The sequence below is a fragment of the Loxodonta africana genome, chromosome 3, assembly GCF_030014295.1.
Source record: "Loxodonta africana isolate mLoxAfr1 chromosome 3, mLoxAfr1.hap2, whole genome shotgun sequence".
NCBI lineage: Eukaryota > Metazoa > Chordata > Mammalia > Proboscidea > Elephantidae > Loxodonta > Loxodonta africana.
The window spans coordinates 954,168-972,055 of NC_087344.1; the positions used below are offsets into that span (position 1 = coordinate 954,168).

Below are 17,888 nucleotides of genomic sequence, written 5' to 3' on the forward strand. Positions count from 1 at the left end.
ACGCGCTCACGCACAGCCCTATTTCTCCGTCTGTGTGCCCATGAGCCCCTGCCTAAGGGCGCACGGGTACACCCAGCCATTCTCCAAGGCCCCGCACCCCCCACTGGGCTTTGGGCCCCGCGGATCTGGGCTCCGCTCCGCGCCCCCGCCGGGCGGCCGCCAGGTGCACCGTCCGGCCCCCGCCCGGCCGGGAGGGGTGTTAATTACGCGGCCCCGGGGTCCCCCCACGCGCCTTTCATCCCGGCGCGCCCGGCCTGGGCCAGACGCTCATTACGCCTCCCGCCCGGTCATTAGAGGGGTCGGAGGAGGCCCGGCGTCCGGCAGGCCGGGCCCGCGGGGAAGGCGCGGGAGGCGCGGCCCCACCCCTGTCTCCATGGCGACGGCTCGCGGGAGAGGGAGCAGGGTGGGGCGAACGCATGCCCGCGGCGGGGGCAGACGGCTAAGGAGCGGGCGGGTATGTGACTGGGCGGTGGGGCCTGCAGGACAGGCAGAGACTGGGAGGCCTCGCGCTTGACCCCCATGCCCGTCCGGCAGGGCCGAGAATCGCGTCCCCGGCCCGGCTATCGGAGCCCCGCCACCCACACGCGGGCGATGGTGGGCAGGGGGCGGTGGGCTAGGCCACCCGGTGTTCGGGCGGCGGGGTGCCCACGCACACCTCGCGGGATTGCGCGGGCACGGAGGTCCGCGCCGGGGCCGTCCGGGGCCGATGGGGACTGGGCGGGCGAAGAGGACTCCTCTGCCACGTTCGCCCCCCAACTCCCGGGGCCCCCCGCGGGGCCTGGGCCACGCGCGGGATCAGAGGCCCCGGCCAGGGCGACAGGCTGAGGCCGCAGCGCCCCCTCGTGTCCGCGATGCAGAGCGCACCCCGCGACGCGGCCCGGTTTAGGGCCCCCGCAGCCGCGCAAGAACGAAGGTAGTTTCACCCCCTGAGAGACCCGCACAGGGACACACAGGGACCGTCGTGGGTGGAACCGAGTCACAGGTGCACACAGACACAGGTAACCACGGAGACCAGGTACCTTGACAAGTACACACCTGATATGCAGGTACAAATGCTGATGCCCGAAGGAACAGGTACCTGCGGTGAGTGATGGGTATCCACCAGCGTGGGAACACGCGAAGAATCGGGTGCTCACAAAGTACACGCAGTCGTGGGTACACATGGGCACACAGGATCGCGTCGTAGTGAGCGTCTAGTAACTGTGTACTGGCAGGATGAATGAATGAATGAATGAATGCAGAGGCAGACCCAGAGGACAATGTAGGGGGGCGCTGAGGAGAATCCAGGGTCCCCGTGGCCTGTTCTGGGGTTGCAGATTAGAAAACGTGGACTTGCATTGCTTCTGCCCCCACAGGTTGCTTTCTCGGGGCTCCAGTGCGTGGGCCCCCCCTCAACTGGGCCGCGGGAGGGGGAGCTGCGTGCTGATGTTTCTCCCTGTTCCTTTTAATAACTACCTTGCGTGAGGGGCTGACGCAGCAGCTGCTGCTGACAGGGAGTTGAATGGGGTGCGGGGACTACTGTGGCCTGAGGTTGTGAGGTGCAAGGGGGGGGCAGATGAGTCACACGGCTGCTGCCTGTGGGAGGGCACCCCGAGCTGAGGAGTAGTCTGGGCACCCTTGTCCCTGAAAACAGTGTCCCTGCCCTTGTCCCACGCTGTGAGGGTCAGTGAGACCCACCTGGAGAGGGGTCAGCAGCAAAAGCGGGGGTGTTTCTGTCCCATGACTGCCCCCAGTCATCTTCAGGGGCTCTGCTGTCCGAAAGCTTTCTAGGAACAAGGCTAATACTTGGGTCTCCGGTCTGGGCAGGCGGCGGCTCGCAACTGGCTTCTCTCACCCCCAGAAGGGGGCCCAGGGCCAGGGGAGGGGGCCGGGAGCCGAGGCCTGGGCAGGGGCAGACCGTGACCACAAGGGGGACCTCAGAGGCCTTTGGGCTCCCGCGAGAGGCCTTGGGGGCGAGGGTCTGTGCAAAGCTGGTTCCCATGATAGTAGAGGTCTTGGGGACCCTCCATGTCCCCAGAGCCAAGCTAAACAGGACATGTCTTTGGAAAGACAGGAAAAGACCATGGGAGCAGCCTGGGAGAGGGCCCTCCCGCTCCGGTGGGTTGTGAGTGCGTTGCAAGTGTCCAGAATTCCAGGTGTGCAGTGTCACCGCGTTTTCGCCGGCTGGGGGCCGAGGAAGTACGCAGCGGGTGAGGCGCCTGGATGCTGAGCTGAATGTCGGGCTGCAGCGGGGCCTCAAGGGCTGAGCTGAGCGGTGGGTTTGGGGGCAGCTGGCAGTTAAGGTGAGGGAGACACAGGCGTGTGTGTGTGTGTGTGTGTATCAGGTGCCCTTGAGCCGGTTGGAACTCCTAGAGGCCATGTGTACAACAACGAAACCCTGCCCGGTCCTGTGCCATCTCACAGTCGTTGTGACGCTTCAGCTCGTCGTTGCAGCCGTGTCAATCCATCTCATGGTTGGTGATCCTCTACTTTACCAAGCAGGGGATAGTGGGTAAGACCGGACTTCGGTGGGAAGCAGGTTGGGGCTTCTAGGCAAACTGAGTTGGGTGAAGTTGGGGTGCCAAATAGGAAGAATTAAGATCGTGGTGGTAAATACTGGGGAGAGTCTGAGTGTTGAAGTTTGGGTGGGTATTGGGTTCCATCGCGTGAAATGGTGTATCCAGGAGCTTTGGGGCCCAGGGAGTATTGGGGTGTCGGTTATGTCGGCCAGGGGTTCACATGTAGTTAGGGTGTCTGAGAGCTGGGGAATAGGGACTCCGGGTGAGGCTGGTATGTCGGCGATTGGTGCAGCCAAGGGGACGCCGCGGAAATGCCCACGAACGTCCGGCCCTTGGAAGCGGCTTTGTTCCCCCAGGCGGGGGCCGGGCGCGCGGAAGTGGGTCAGCCCCGCCCCCGCCTGCCCCGCCCCGCCCCCGCCCCGCCCCCCGCGTGCGCGGACAGGGGACTGAGGGCTGCGGGCCGGAAACGACCCCGCCAATCGCCGCGCCTGGCAACAGCGCGTGCGAGGGGCGGGGCCTGGGCAGGCCCAGCCCCTCATCTCATGAATATGAGGCGCGGCCCCGTGGTCCGCTGCCTCGGATTGGCCCGCGTGGCGCGGGGGGCGGGCCTAGGGCGGGACCCGGCGGCGACCTATATAAGGCTGGGCTGCGGGCCGCCCCCCCTCACTCGCGCGTTAGGAGGCTCGGGTAGCTGCTCTGCGCCGTCTTCCCGCCTGCGTCAGGGACCTGCCCGGCTCAGTGGTGAGGGCCCTGGCGGCGCCGGCTCCGAGGAGCCAAAGGCGGCGGGCGGCTTGCGGCCGGCAGGCGAGGCGGGGCCGCGGCGGCACGCCCCTGGGCGGGTCGGCGGCCGGGGCGGTCTCGGGGTGGAGTCCGCCCCGCCGGTGGCGAGGGGCAGCGGGAGACGGCCCAAGCAGCGGCGGCCGGGGGACGTCCCCCCTCGCGGGCCAGGGCCGCCGGCGAGCGGGGCGCTGCCGCAAAATGGCGGCCACGGGCTCGAAGCAGCGCCCAGCGAAATGGCGGGAGCGCCGAGTGCCCGGATGTAGTGGCGCAGGGCTCGCGAGGGGCGCATGCGCATGGGCGGGGGCGGGCCCGGCGGGGCCACGTGACCGGCACCGCCGCCGGCCAGGGCCTCTGGAGCTCGGGGCGCCCACGGCGTGCACCCCGCCCCTCCCCCGCCTCGCCAGGTCCCTGCAGCCTCATTTCCCGTTTTCCCTGTTGGGAAGGAACGAGGGGAAGGATGGCCTTGTAGTGTTTCCCACTCCTCCTTTGACACGTCACACCCCCGGTTTGCAGAGTCCCGAGTTTTCCAGTCACATCGTGGTTTTTGTGTTCAGAGACGTTCATCGACTGTTTTCTGCATTTTATAAGTGTTTCGTCTAAGTGAGCACGTTCTGTTCTCCAAAGTAGTCTACTTGCCCAAATATCAGGTTCTTCAAGTGCAGCCCAGACCCCTAGGATCCCTGAGGGGCCGTTGGCCTTCTGAGTGGTCCCCTTCACTCCTTGTGGAGCTATTTTTAGCGTTGGTTCCCAGCCTGGGTCTGTGTCACGATGCACTGATGAAATAGTCTGGTGTCTTGGGAGGCCTGTTACAGTTAGCAAAACACTTCATCATCCAGCAGCTGACGGGGGACCAGGGATTGTCCTGGGCTACCTAGGGTAGGAGTTAGCACCCCTGTTTACAACGGGGAACAACTGGGCACAGGCCTGCCGAGCACTCTTGGTGGTGGATGGAGGCTTCATTGTCCGTCGAGGCTTCTCACTGGTTCATGGTCAGTGCTGGGAACAGGCAGGGAAGGGATGTGGCCCTCGGGGAGCCCTCAGTTTGGCGGGGGTGCAAGGGCACAGCGTGACAGGCTGTATTTGAACTGGCAAGGCTTGGAATGCCAGAGAAGCGGCAGGAGAGTCTTATGCCGATGCTGTGGGATCCACATCACTTGTAGAAGATAGGACGGGAGGGGGATGGGCAGCGAGACCCTGGAGGATTTGAATATCGTTTCAGCAGGCAGGAAACCCTGGTGGCGTAGTGGCTAAGTGCTGTGGGTGTTACCCAAAGGGTTGGCAGTTCGAATCTGCCAGGCGCTCGTTGGAAAGTCTGTGGGGTCGTTCTACTTTGTCCTGTAGTGCTGCTGTGAGTCGGAATCGACTCAATGGCAATGGGTTTGGTTTTTTTTTGGTTCCAGCAGGCAAACATGGCATCAGACGAAGGCAAGCTTTTCGTTGGAGGGCTGAGTTTTGATACCAACGAGCAGTCATTGGAGCAGGTGTTCTCCAAGTACGGGCAAATATCTGAAGGTAAGGTTGGAGCCAGCGAGGGGCAGGGTGGAGTGGGGTGTGTTGTCTGCTGGGTGCTGATCTAGGAACTCTCACCGCACAGTGGTGGTCGTGAAAGACAGGGAGACTCAGCGGTCACGGGGTTTTGGGTTTGTCACCTTCGAGAACATCGATGATGCCAAGGATGCCATGATGGCCATGAACGGGAAGGTGAGGGGACCCCGACGTATGCAACCCCCTTCCCCAGAGTGGGTGGTAGGTGAGGCAGCAGTGAGGCTGACCTGGGTGATCTCTGCCCTGCAGTCTGTAGATGGGCGACAGATTCGAGTGGATCAGGCGGGCAAGTCATCGGACAACCGCTCCCGTGGGTACCGAGGCGGCTCCGCTGGGGGCCGGGGCTTCTTCCGTGGGGGCCGAGGCCGGGGCCGTGGGTTCTCAAGAGGTGAGTGCCACTTGGGGCCTGGGGTCCTCGGGGATGCGGAAGGCTGTGCTGGCAACAGCGGGGACTCATGCCTTTCTGTTCTCGGAGTCCACAGGAGGAGGGGACCGAGGCTACGGGGGGAGCCGGTTCGAGTCCCGGAGTGGGGGCTATGGAGGTTCCAGAGACTATTATGGCAGGTGAGGGGTGGGCCCAGGGCTTCTGGGGAGCCGTGTGGGTGGGTGTGGCGGGGGTGGGGGGGCGTTTCCAACAGAAAAGGTTGTTACCATCGGGATGGAGAGTCCCATTTGGGCCACTGATACTTGCAGGCTCGGGAGTCCAAAAGAGTTAGTGTTACTGCTAGGCACCTATAGTCCCCGCAGCAGGCAGGCACCCTGGGGGGTGGCAGCCCAGGTGCAAACCATGTCTGCCCTTCCTCAGCAGGAGTCAGGGTGGCGGCTATGGTGACCGGAGCTCGGGCGGGTCCTACAGAGACAGCTACGACAGCTACGGTAAGTTGCGCTCCGAGGGCACTGTGCTGCTTTGGCCCACGGTGGGAGCCCAGTGCACCTCGGTGGCCTCTGCCAGTGCCTTGGGTGCAACGCTCAGACCTCATCACTGTGCTTGCCTGTAACCAAAAGTCCGTCCCACCACAGAGCAGAAACGCAAAACCAAACTGAGCAGAAAGAAAGAGCAAGTGAGGCCGCGAGGTCTACCCCGCGTGCATGTGCGGGCCTTGCCCGCCGCCCTCAGCTCGGGGGGGTTGGTGCTTTCAGGCCACAGGCTGTGCCCTCCAGGGCCGGCCGCGGGGTGAGGAATGCTGGACTGTTGCTGCTTCGGTGCCTTTACACTGTGCCTGCTTCTTGTCCTCAGCTACACACAACGAGTAAAAATCCTTCCTGCTCAAGATCGTCCTTCCAATGGCCGTATATTTAAAGATTTGGGGAGCTTCGCTGAATCGTTGATGTGTAGTGAACACACCTTGTATTTCCACTTTTGTAGTCTTTTCAGTTCTGATCTTGTCAAACACAGCCTGACAGCTTCTGACCCCGAGAGGGCCTAGTTCTAGAGTTTTCTCTCTGAGGAAGCGCTGTCTGTTTTTAAGGTTTTAAAAACGTTCTGGAAAGCACTTCAGATTTTACTTTTTTGTTTTATCACGAGCCATGAGTTTTGTTTTTTTGAAATGGTCAGGGGTTGTGGGTGTGTCTTTTGGGGGGGTCGTGTGGCCATTTTTCTTTCTGTTTTTGGTGCATGGCCCCATGAAGTTGGGTGCCTCAGTGCACTTCCCGTTGAAATTGAAAGGACTGTGATCCGCTCTTCATCGGAAGCTGAGCAAGCTGTGGCTTTTTTCCAACTCTGTAACGTTCTGAGCGTAGCAGGGTAGGACGCAGCCCCAGGGCACAGCAGCCCCAGGTCTGCCCCAAGCGCTGTCTGCCTGTCCCACCTGCACAGAGGTGTCGCACTCATTGTGAACACCTACAGTAGATTCTCAGGTGTCCCTGAGACGTTCTTGAAAATGTTTATTTATATTGTCCTTTTTTACTGGAAGACACGCATATTCCATCAATGTTGTATTTGAAGTGGTTAAGGAATTCTTGTACGCAGTTCTCTCTGGCTTCACGAAGCCGATTAAAAGACCGTCTGAAACGAACTTTGCTCTGACAATCTCCCTTTCATTGCACAACACACCCTGCTGCGGCCCACGGCACCCAGCCCGAGCAGTCCGGACAGGGTGAGGACAGGCCGCAGGGAGCTAGTGAGGGGAGCAAGTAGACGGACAGCTGATGGCCACCGGTCGTGGCTAGGTGAGGAGACGGGTGACGGACGGGCATGGGCAACGCAGACAGCAGGGCAGCCCCAGGAGCTCCCGGTGGTGCAGCCGGAGGGCTTGGAGGGCTGGGCACCATAGTGGGACAGACGTGAACGTGCGGGCACCAGACGCTGACCTGACGGCCACAGGCCGGCCAGGCCCGCAGAGTGGGCGGCCCCAGGGTGACAGTGTGCATAGCTAGCCTGCCATTGCTTGACAAGTTCTGAGCGTTCTCTGCTAGCCTATGGAAGCTGCAGCCCCTTGGAGAACAGAAGTGTTGTGCGCCCAACAGAAACCTCTGAGACGAAAGCTGCTTCCTTGGCTAGCTCATATGTGGAAATAGCCCTGTAATTCGAGGTAACTCCTTTTGCTCGTGTCCGCATCCCTCTTGTCGGGAGCTCATTTCAAAGTCACGTTATGTGCCCGGGGAATGTTCCTTTGACTGGCTTTTGGTTTTCCTTTTTCTTTTTCTTTTGATTTTTAAATGGAGCTGGAACTAAAACCGCCTGGCCCCAGCTGCTTGCCCTCCCGCCTGCAGCCAGGCGGGTGGTTCGGGCAGTCACGCCTCAGCAGTAGGATTGGAGACCACCGGACGCCCTGCCTTTGGGGTTTCTGTGCATCCACTGACCGTCTTCTCCAGCCCTCCTAAGCCACTTTCCTAACCATAGCTTCCTCTGATGTCTTGTTGCTGCCATTAGATTTTTTCCCTAGAGCCCACACCGATCTCTAAGCAGCTTCTTCCCGTGGGGGCAGCTGGCTCTGCTTAAGGGTGGACGTGGCATTGACCGTGTCAGAGGTGCAGGCCCTCCGGGCACGCCCGCCCGTAACGGCGCACCTGTGACGTGATGGGCCCGGTGGCTAGCTTTGAGACCCTCGTAGGAGCTGTGGAAGGTTCTGGGAGGCGGGGGTGGGGGTGGGGTGCAGCTCTGAGCCCTGGCCAGGATGCAGGAGTAACGCTTGTTTGCTTTGACAGGTTGAAGGGGAACAAGCCAGAACCCAGGAAAAGGAGGATGAGCAGCAGCAGCCTCAGGTCCTAGGAGGATGCGGACCTGGGACGGTTTTCCAGGGGAGCGAGAGAGCCAGAGACGCAGCTGCCCGCTGCCAGCCTGTCCTGGTGAGTGCATCTCAGCCTGATCTCTTGCCTCATCTGCTGCCGGCTGTGTAGGTGCCTTGCTGGGTGTGGGGTTTGGGCAGAGGACTCATCATTTTCTTGTTTTTCTGCAGGTGCATTGTTGAAGACTGGGTGTCGGCTCCACAGTCCTGGACAGGTCTCAGTGTGTGGTGGCTTGAGGTGGGACAGCACCTGGAGGGTCACACTGGAATAAAGGGCTACATGTGCACCAGCATCTCTGTGTCTTTCGTCTGGGGGTGCCAGCAGGGGTGGGTGTGGTGGGGGGGGGGGGCTGAAGCACCCCAGGGCTGGGGCCTGCCAAGTAAAGCAATGCCCGGGGTGTGCTGAGGGCAGGAGCCTAGGTCCTTTCATCATCTGGGACTGAAGCACTGGGTGGGGAGCTTCACGATAAGGGCAATGGTTTGGCACGCTGTTGACGTTGGAAGGGCCTTCTCGGGTGCTTCCGTCTGCTACTGACTCCAGTCCTGAGCTCAGGACCCTGGGTGAGCTTTCCCCTGGTGGGCCCTGTGTTGGCCACACACTGGCTGCCACATCGGGGCTCCATCTGCTTGGCAGGGTAGGGCAGCAGCCCCAGAGCTCTTGTCCCAGACTGGCCCCATTCCTCCTGGCCATCACTAAGCTGTTGGGGGGGCTGGTGTTTTCTTTGCCTCTTGGCAGCCGGGACAGGAGATACTGTCTGCTCAAGGCTGGTCATCTGTCCTGCCACTTCTGTGGAGCTACAGCAGCACGACAGGGAAGGGGACAGCCCTAGCTTGGGCCTGTGCCTGGGAGACCCAGACTCCGGAGCAGGAGTGATAGGGAACACCCAGGCTTAGCCTGCCTGGAGGCCCTATGGGTCTCCCCAGTTAGGCTTGTCCCTTTTTGGAGAAGGAAATACACACAGTTTACTGCTCCACAGCAAGTCACCTTGAGGTGAGATGGCTGTGTCCTTGGCCTTGTTCTGCAAAGAGCACCTGGGGTCCCTGGCCTGGATCCCTGGCTCGGCCCCCCTCCCGTGCCTCTCAGTGCCCCACACAGGGTACCCACAGCTGGTGCTCAGCGATTGTTGGGTGCCATGCTGCCTCGCCTGCACCACCTGACACCCAGGTGTTACTGTCCCATCCCCACACAAGGGGACCCAGTTCCCAGGGAGACTCGGAGACTTATCCGAGTCCCCACAACCGGGAGTCAGTGCTTTGAGGCCACAGCTCCTCACTGGTCTGTGACCCAGAGCTGCTTGGGCCTCACACATCTCTGTGCCTCTTTCCCTCCGAGTTCCCAGCCCACATCTCTGCTGGCTTCTCTGGGTCAGAGGAGGGAGCAACTTTGCAGTTTTTGAGAATCAGCTGGGGCTTCCTCGTGAGACAGCTCTCTCCTTAATAAACCCGAGGACAGAAACGCAGAGAGGACTTGGGAGGACTCTGCATGGTCCCCTCCAGGCTCCCTGCACCCCTCCTGGCCAGCTGGTTTCCTATCCGCGAACGCCTTTGAGTCCAGCCTTCCCGACCTGGCGAGCCTGGGGGTGTCAGTCCAGCCCCGTCCAGGGCCCTCCTCGGGGCTCGGGCCGCAAGCAGGGGAGCCTGTGGCCGTCGCCTCCGCCGGCACTACCCTGCTGTGTGCACCGGGACGGGGATCCTGGCCAGGAGGGCCCCCGGGTAGAGGGCCCCCGGGTAGAGGGCCCCGGATGCTCTAAAGGACAACAGCCCCGGGAGCGCGGCGGGGGAGCACGGGCTCAGCACAAGTGAGAGCCGTGTCCCCGGCCGCCCTGAGTCGTCACGTGGGGCTGCGGGGCCGAAGCCGGGGCGGGGCCGGAAGGCGGGAGCTTCCGGGCGCCGAGCCCCGCCCCCGGCGGCCATTGGCCGGCACCGCCCCGCGCGGCGTAAATGACAGGCGCCCGCGGGGGCGGGGCATCGGCACCGCTTCCGCCGGGCCATGGGGCCGCGCGCGCTGCCGCCGCCGCTCCCGCTGCTGCTGCTGCTGCTGTCGGCGCTGCTGTACGGAGCCCAGGGGGCCGCGCCCTTGTCGCAGCGCGCCGCGCAGGCCACGCCGCCGCCGTCGCCCGCCGTGACGAACGCCAGCCAGCCGGGCTCGCCGCACAACGGCACGCACCCGCTGAGCTCGCCGGGCTCGCCGCTGCTGCGCTCCTTCTACGTGCTCACGGGCCTCAGCGGCCTGGCCGCGCTCTACTTCCTCATCCGGGCCTTCAGGTGCGTCGGCGTGCGCGCTGCCGCCCTGGCGCGCTCCTCCCGCGTCACGTGGCGGCTCGCGGCTCCTCCCGCCCTCCGGAGCGGGCGTGGGCGGGGCTCTCCGGGCGTCGTCACGTGGCCTGGCCGGGCGGTCACGTGGGTCGCGGCTCCGGCCTCCGGACGTGGCGGCTGTGCTCCCGTTGCCCGGACGGGGCGCGAGTCGGGGTCCCTGCTCGGCGCCCGGGCCTCCGTGCGCTGGTTCTGTCCGCGCTCCTGCGCTCCGGCCGCCCTCCGCTCCCCACGCTTCTCCTTTCTCTGCGACTTGCCTGCCTTCCGCTCCTCCCGCTTCCGGAGCCTTTTCCCGGCGACCTGTCAACTCGGGCACGCCGTGGGGACCTGCCCTTTTTTGTCTTCCTTGTCCACAGCTGTCCCCGCCATCGGCCGAGATCTCTCTGAGGCTCTTTTGTCTTTTCGCTGCTTTGCCACCTCCCCTTGCGGGGGCGCCCACCGATTGAGCCTCACTTAATCCGCCCCCAGTCCTGGGGGGCGAGGGTCCTACCACCATCCGCATCGTGTAGGTGAGAGGCGGTCATCTCCAGGAGTCAGTTACCTACCCAAGATGTAAGCTGCGGGCAGCCCCCTCAGGGGAACTAAGCTTGTGCCCATCCCCGCCCCTTGTTGGTTCCTCTCCAGGTCCTGCTGATTGTCGGAGCTAAAGACTTGAGGAATCTCTGTCGTTCTAACCCTCTCCCACCTCCCGCACCCCCCCCCCACGGCCCCTGCCCGCCCAGGTCCCTGTGGCTCCCCTGGTCCATCGCCCAGACCTCGGTTAGGCCCCTAACCGCCCTTTGGCATCCTCCCCTGCACTGACCTGCCCGAGGGCCTTTGTCCAACAGCTGGCCAATGTCCCTCCGCATCACTCTGGTGCAAAGTCCAGTCTTCTCCTGATTACACGGCCCGTCGCTCCTGCCTCTCCCATCCCTCCACTGACACTTGTGGATGCAAGCACGCAGGCATCAAATGCGCTTGGACATTGTCCTTCAACGGCTCCCCCCTTCTCTGGCCTGCATGGTGGCTCGGGCCTGAGACCGTCTTCCGTTCGGATGGGCGTCTCTGGCGAACCCTTCTCCCTTTCTGAAACTAAGTCGTCTTGTCAGTAAAATGCGATGATGACAGCCCTTCCTTGACAAAGTCCTGGTGCAGGTGACATGGGTTACAAGTCCCCCATGCAGGACATGTCAAGGGAGGGACCTACTGACTACAGTGATTGAAATGGGTGACTCCAACTCATAGTGACCCCGTGTGACAGAACCGCTCCATAGGGTTTCTTGGGGTGTAGTATTTATGGAAGTAGATAACCACATTTTCCTCCTGCAGAGTTGCTGGTGGGTTCAAGCTGTCAACCTTTCTTTCAGCAACTGAGTGCTTAACTGTTGCACCACGAGGGCCTGTTGATTGTGATAAGAGCATTTAGTTATCGTAGTAGCTATCACGACACAAACACGCACAATTGGCCCATGAAGGTTTGCAGGGAGTCGTTTGGGGGCCCCAGGAAGGAGGGAAGTGGGAGGGGGTGCCAGCGGCATCTGACAGGTAGGGGGCCTGAGGTGGACATAAGTGGGTCTGGACCCTTTCCAGGTTGAAGAAGCCACAGCGGCGGAGGTATGGCCTCTTGGCCAATGCTGAGGATTCCACAGAGATGGCCTCGCTGGACAGTGATGAGGAGACCGTCTTTGAAACGAGGAACCTGAGATGGTAGGGAAGCCCCTCCCCAAGGTTTGCGGGTGGGCTGGGGTCCTATGGAGGGCAGTCGTGGATGTGGCCAGCAGACAGCAGTGGTTCGGCTCTGAGAGCTGGTTGTGCATCACAGCAGGTGGGTGGTCTCAGGCAGAGCACAGCCCTCTCCTGGCCTCGGTTTCTCTTTAAGACAGGAAGAGGGTTGACACACTGGATTTAGAGAGCTTTCTGAGAGTTCATTGGGACAAGGTTGGTGTATGGGAACGAGAAGGACCTCATCCTCTACTGTAGGTGGGGGAGGGGGCAGGGCAGTTTGGCCTCCACACGCCCCCCAGAGCAACCAGCCCCGGGAATGGCACTCTGGGCAGAGACGCTGAGCCCCAGGAAAAGTGAGCAAGAGGGGGCTGGGGCGCAGAGCCAGGCAGCAGGGCCCGAACAGGGTCCCAGGGTCTCTCAGACCCAGCATGGCTGCTGTGGGGGTGGCAGGCATGGCACAGTCATGACACTCCAAGCTCATCCCCGAGGGTGGGGTCGTCACTATCTGTCATTGTTATCATGGTTATCAGTATCCACTGCTCCTTCTCTTGACCAAGGGGGGTCTGTGGTCTCTGAGGTTGGATTCTAGCCTGCGCATTTCTTGATGACATCTCTGTCACCTATTGTGGTTGGGAGACTCCCACCCTCCAGGTGGATGGCAGGAAGGACCTGGGTGGGAGGTGGACCCCAGCTGGGCCGACAGGTTGGGGCAGAGCTCTCCTGCCTCAGCCATCTGCAGGCGAGCCTGGGGCCAAAGGTGCCAAGTCCCTCTCCGACTGCACATCACACCTAACTCCTCACACCTCACCTTGCAGATGCCGCAGCAAGGGAGGCAGCGTTCCAGCAGCCCTGGAGGAAGGACCAGGGGCAGGGCTGGCTCCCGTGCCCAGCAGTGCCCGGCCAGCTCTGTGCTGGCTTTGGTGTGGGTGTGATTTGGCGGCAGCCCCGGGAGCACCTTTCAGAGCCTGCCCAACACACCTGAAGCAGCCTCAGCCAGCCCCACCTGAGAGCCTGAGGACCCCTGGGTGGAAGTCACAGGGCTCTGGCAGCCCCCCTGCCCAGACTCTGCAGTCGCCTCCGCTGACCGTGACTGTGGCCGCTCCCCTTCCCCACTGGGGTGCAGTAGCCTTGAACTGAGGGCGGTTGGGCAGGTGGGCCTGTGAGGAACACCGGCCAGCTGAGCTGAGGACAATAAAAGTGGTAGCGACCATGGCTGGCCCGACTCCATGCTGTTGCTGGGAGCCAGAGCCAGGTGTCCTGACTGAGCACAGTGGCTGGGGTAAACATTAGAGCAAAGGCCTGGGGTGGGCCTCAGTTTCCCCATCTGTGGCCAAGCTGGGCTTCCGTGGCCATACCCCCAGCTGTCAGAGGGCCTGTGGGGAACCCACATGGTAGACGGAGTGAGTGGCAGGGGATCTGCCTCACCTGTCTACGTGGGGCTTTTCCAGCTGCCTGGGATACCAGTCATCTGTGGGTCTAGAGAGAACTCCTATTTATCCATCGAAGCCCCAGTCCAAGGATCCTCCACTATGCCACCTTCAGCCTGGGATTTCCTCAAGGGCTGTGCCTTCTGAGATTGTAGCGTCACCCCACAGCCCCAGGGGCTTGGCTAAAGGAGGCTGGAATTCCTGTGGCTGGAGAATCCCTTGTTTCCCTGTGCTCTTCCCCCATCAGCCCCCATCAACCTCCTGTGGGACCTTTGAGGAATCTGAACCACCATTCTAGGCTAGGCGGCTTGTTTCTCCTGCAAGCCCTGGCCTGCCTGTCATCTCCTTCCCTTGGAAAGCTGGCCCTGGAGAGACGGTGGGGAGGGGCTGGTCTGTAGCCAGAGGTCTCCCCTGGGCAGCCTGAGACATCTTCCCAGGCCAACCGACCAGAGCACCGGCCACCTCCATGTCATAAAGCAGAGCCGCCACCAGGTGGCAGCCTTGTGCCGCCTGCCTTCATTCCCTGACTGCCAGGTCTTGGTGTGGCCTGTGGCCTGTATTCGGCCTGGGGTGGGGGGCATCCGGAGGGGACCCTCGGGGCCGCACCTTGTACAGGTGGGGGAAGGGGTCCAGCCCGGTGCCCCGCTTCTCACCTCTCTGCTAACAGCACCTTGTCCGCGTGCTGGTCTACCTCAAAGGCCCAGCCAGTCCAACCTGCCAGCCGCCAGGGTGCAGGGAATCCAGCCTGATCCATGTTGGGCAGTCCCCTCTCTCTGCAGCTGGGGCCCTCTGTCCTCAACTGTAGTCTGCCCGGCCAGCCCCCCCCCTTCACGTTTCTCCTGCGTCTCAGCCTCTCCTGTCCCAGCTGCCTTCTCAGCCGTGGCCTCCAGGAAGTTTTCCCCAAATGCTCTTTCAAAGGACTTGCACTTGGGGGCCTGTGCATCCCCCAGGGAAGACTGGTGAAGCAGCCGCCCAGATGCCTCTGCAGTGGGGTCCAGGCCTGAGCCCCAGGGAGGCCTGAGATGGCGGCAGGGAGGGCAGTGCTGGCACTTGGGGAGCCGGTGGCCTTGGGCAGGTTGTCCTATTTCACTCACAGACCTCTCTCTTCGGGACCCTGCATCTCTCCTTGACTCTGAGCCTGTCTGTCTGTCTGTCTCTGACCCACAGGGACAGGCATGAAGACACCATTCCGGCCTCCCACCCTGCTCTCTGCGCCCCTTCCCGCAGCTCTGAGCCTCTCTCTAGCTTCAAAAGGCACGTTAATTACTCTAATGAGGTCAGGAGAGACTCGGCACATGCCATCCGGCACCGGGAGCACTCCGCCCCAGCGCCCCGCCCGCCCCACCGCCTGTCAGCACCTGGCCCGCAGCCCCCAGCATTAGTGTGGGGTAATTGGCAGCCCGGCCGAGGTTAATGCACCGTGAGCAGGAAGTGGGAGAGGGGCTGTCAGCCAGAGATGAAAGGCCCAGCGTCCCAGCCGGTTCCTGGTCGCGCGCGTGCGCGCGCACGAGTGTGTGCGCGCATGCGCGCGCACAGGAGGGGCTGCTAGCACCTTCGCCCCCCCACGCGTGTATGCAGTCGTCAAATACCACCGTGTAGACACAGCAGGGGGTGGGTACGCACGCAGGAGATCCACGTGCGGACAGTGACACGTGGACACGCCCGTGGGACGCCAGCCAGCCCCCCGCCGTGTCCCCCTGCTGTGAACCCTCAGCCCCCTGGAGGTGGGCCCTCAGTCTTGCCTGGCCCCGGCCCCCGTCCATGCAGCGTGTACGCGGAGTTCTCCACTGCAGTCTCTGGGCCTGGGTTGGAGTGCCACTTGCACTGACCCTGAGCCTTGGCTTCTCCACCTGGGATGGGGGTGAGAGTGGGCAAAGTGGGGCCCTTGAAGGGGTTGCTTGTGCCTGGCACCTTGGGCTTGGATCCAGTGACCCATGGAGGCGAAAATGTCTTCTTGGGGAGGGTAGGGCCCCTCTGCCAGCTCCAACCCAGCGTCCCCAATGACATGTCCCACACCCGGCAGGCGGGGAGCTGGGCCCCACCTCCTTGACCCCCACTCTCTCTAGGGAGTGCCTCATTCCACAGCCTGAGTACCCTCTTCCCAGGGGGTCTGAGCCACACCTGCTCCCCAGCAGTCACCCCCAAACAGTGCCACAGCGACCTTGTTCCTAGGATATGTGGTTTCCCTTGTATGTGACCATACCTGGCACCCAGAAGCTTCTAGAGTGGTGGGGTCCAATCCAATGAGACACGCGGTTATTTAATGAACACTAAATAAAAAAAAAAAACTTGGGTCCTCCTTCGCTCTGCCCACTTCCAGGGCCCAGGAGCCGCTATGGCTGGTGGCTGCCAACTGGATGGCCCAGATATAGAGCCATCCCATGTCAATGTGGATAGAGGGGTCTGTCCCCTGGCTGGTGGGCCATGGCCATTGTAGGACCACAGGGGCTGGGAGGGGGGAGGGAGGGAAGGAGAGAAGAGAGGAGCAAAGGAAGGAAGGAAGGTGGAAGGGAGGGAAGGAGGGAATGGGATCAGGGCTGGGATTCTGGACTTGGCTGGACATGCTCAAGGGCAGTTTTAATTTACCAGGAGGAGAAAGGAACATGTTTTCACGTCCAACAGCAGCCACCCGGAGCCCTGGGGATGCCCTTTGACACTCTTGAGGGTGAGTTACCGGGCTCCGGCACAGAAGATAAGGCTGTGGGAGCCCCTCACCCGCCAAGCCCCAGGCCTGGCCCTGGGAGCCCACTCCCTGCATGATCCTCGCCCAGGCTCCTGAAACTACCCGGCCGAGCTAGTGGGCAGAGGATCTGGTCCAATTTATTCTTTAATGAGAAATTTCTCCCTGCATATTTTTAGCTGCCTCTGCAGCGTCTTGGCCTTTGGAGGCTGAGGGGTGGCTAGACGCTGAACCTGGGGCCAGGGCATCGGGTAGGGGACAGTGGGTGGCAGGCTTAGGCTGGGGGCCAGGGCCAGGTCTGGGCAGGACAAGACTTCCCCCTCCCCCACCCCACCTGGGAGGGTGCAGCCTGGCTGGAGGGGGATAGACCCCCATCAAGACTGTGGTCTGGGTGTGGGTCTGGGGCCAACCCCTGGCCCTGGCTGAGCCTTGAACCCAGCACTGACCCCTAATCTTTGACCCTTGACTCCAAAGGAAGCCTGGCCCCTAGCTGACCCCTCCTGGCTGAGCCCCACGTTGGTCGGGGTCTCAGGCTCCCACAGGGCTCACCATGGTGGGCAGGGGTCTGACCCTCCCCACCTCATCTGTGGCCAGGCCTCCAGCCGCCTGCCTGGCCTCCCCCTCCCCCGCCCCCTCGCCCCCCCCGCCCCCCCTTTCCTCTGGGAGCGGCCAGCAGCAGGAGGTTGAATGGGGGACGCACTGCCTTTGTTCCTGTCCCCACTCGGCTCTGACCTTGAGAGAGACAAGAACAGAAAGAAACCGGGAGCGTCTGCTCGAGCCCCGCTCGGGTGCCTGCATGCAGATGAGCCGACCCGCAGCCCCGCCGCACCCCATGCGGCCCTTCTACCGGCAGCCTGGCAGAGAGACCCTCACAGTGAGCCTCTGTAAAGGAGGAGGGGGTCTTGGCTGAGGGCAGGGGGGTTCCCAGAATGCACATCTTGGCCAGAGGTTGTGGACTGGGCCGTACCCCACACCTCCCCAAGAAGGGCCTCCCCCTGCTCTCAAAGAGCCTCACGGCCTGGGCTCAGGGTGCTCCCCGCTGCCAGCCTGAGACCCCCAGACCCTATGTTGCCCATCATACAGGAACGGCTGAGGGTCCGAGCCTGCCACAGTTGTGGCCTGGGAGTCGATTTCACCCTCCTCCTCATAACCCCCTGGGGGCTTCATCCAGGGGCGTCTGTGGTCAGGGCAGCGGGATAGGACCTTGAACCCAGGACAAGTTGGGGTCTCCGGAGGGCAGAGGACAGAGAACCTTGTCCTTTTGGGAAGGGGGCAGGTGGGAGACAGGCCTTGAAGGATGTGCAGAATTTTAATTGAATGGAAGTGAAGGATTCCAGGCAGGGGCGAAGCCCGAGCAAAGGTCAGGGGTACGGCGGGGAGGGGTGAGTGGGAGGGAAGAAATGCAGGGGAACGTAACACACCCACACCAAATGGGAGGTATGCAGCTGGGTGGGGCTGGAAGCATCAGGGTGTCTTCATTCACCATCCCTGCCTTGCTGTGTGACTCTGGTTAATTGGCCTAGTCTCTCTGGGTTTTCACAGTCTCTGCAAGAGGTATGGATAATCCCTCACACAGTGACCTTCCCGTCCAAGAGCTCTGGACTCCCAGCCTGGGGCTCCTCCACTTGCACCAAGCCTGGGCCAGTGAAGCAAACCCAGAGAGATGGCACCTGGCTGGGTCCTCTTGGCACCTTCCAGCCAGCACTTGGTGATG

General features: G+C 62.2%; 2 protein-coding genes across 11 annotated transcripts; both read left to right on the forward strand.

Annotated features, from left to right (window-relative positions):
- Positions 1–4,687: 4,687 nt before the first annotated feature.
- On the forward strand, positions 4,688–9,350 carry CIRBP (cold inducible RNA binding protein). 10 transcript variants are annotated; one of them, XR_010321135.1, is made up of 7 exons: positions 4,688–4,790; positions 4,873–4,979; positions 5,073–5,211; positions 5,306–5,387; positions 5,629–5,699; positions 7,971–8,111; positions 8,222–9,350. XR_010321135.1 is itself a non-coding variant. In XM_064280092.1 (6 exons), the coding sequence occupies exons 1-6, from the start codon at positions 4,688–4,690 to the stop codon at positions 6,075–6,077; spliced, it is 519 nt and encodes a 172-aa protein (XP_064136162.1). In that variant the 3' UTR covers positions 6,078–6,838. The 10 variants fall into 10 exon arrangements, 6 of the variants coding, with proteins under 6 accessions (XP_064136162.1, XP_064136163.1, XP_064136160.1 ...); XR_010321136.1 differs by having other exon boundaries at positions 5,632–5,699; XR_010321133.1 differs by having other exon boundaries at positions 5,073–5,387.
- A 690-nt stretch (positions 9,351–10,040) lies between these two features.
- FAM174C (family with sequence similarity 174 member C) lies at positions 10,041–13,279 on the forward strand. The gene is made up of 3 exons (XM_010601854.1): positions 10,041–10,315; positions 11,933–12,049; positions 12,883–13,279. Coding segments are annotated over exons 1-3 (393 nt in total). The 3' UTR covers positions 12,884–13,279.
- The last annotated feature ends 4,609 nt before the right edge of the window (positions 13,280–17,888 follow it).

Coding starts and splice junctions, on each gene's coding strand:
- FAM174C (XM_010601854.1), top strand. CDS start 10,041: ATGGGGCCGCGCGCGCTGCCGCCGCCGCTCCCGCTGCTGCTGCTGCTG. Junction 10,316..11,932: donor TTCCTCATCCGGGCCTTCAG/GTGCGTCGGCGT, acceptor GACCCTTTCCAG/GTTGAAGAAGCCACAGCGGC.
- CIRBP (XM_064280088.1), top strand. CDS start 4,688: ATGGCATCAGACGAAGGCAAGCTTTTCGTTGGAGGGCTGAGTTTTGAT. Junction 5,212..5,305: donor GGGCCGTGGGTTCTCAAGAG/GTGAGTGCCACT, acceptor CGGAGTCCACAG/GAGGAGGGGACCGAGGCTAC. Junction 5,388..5,628: donor TCCAGAGACTATTATGGCAG/GTGAGGGGTGGG, acceptor GCCCTTCCTCAG/CAGGAGTCAGGGTGGCGGCT.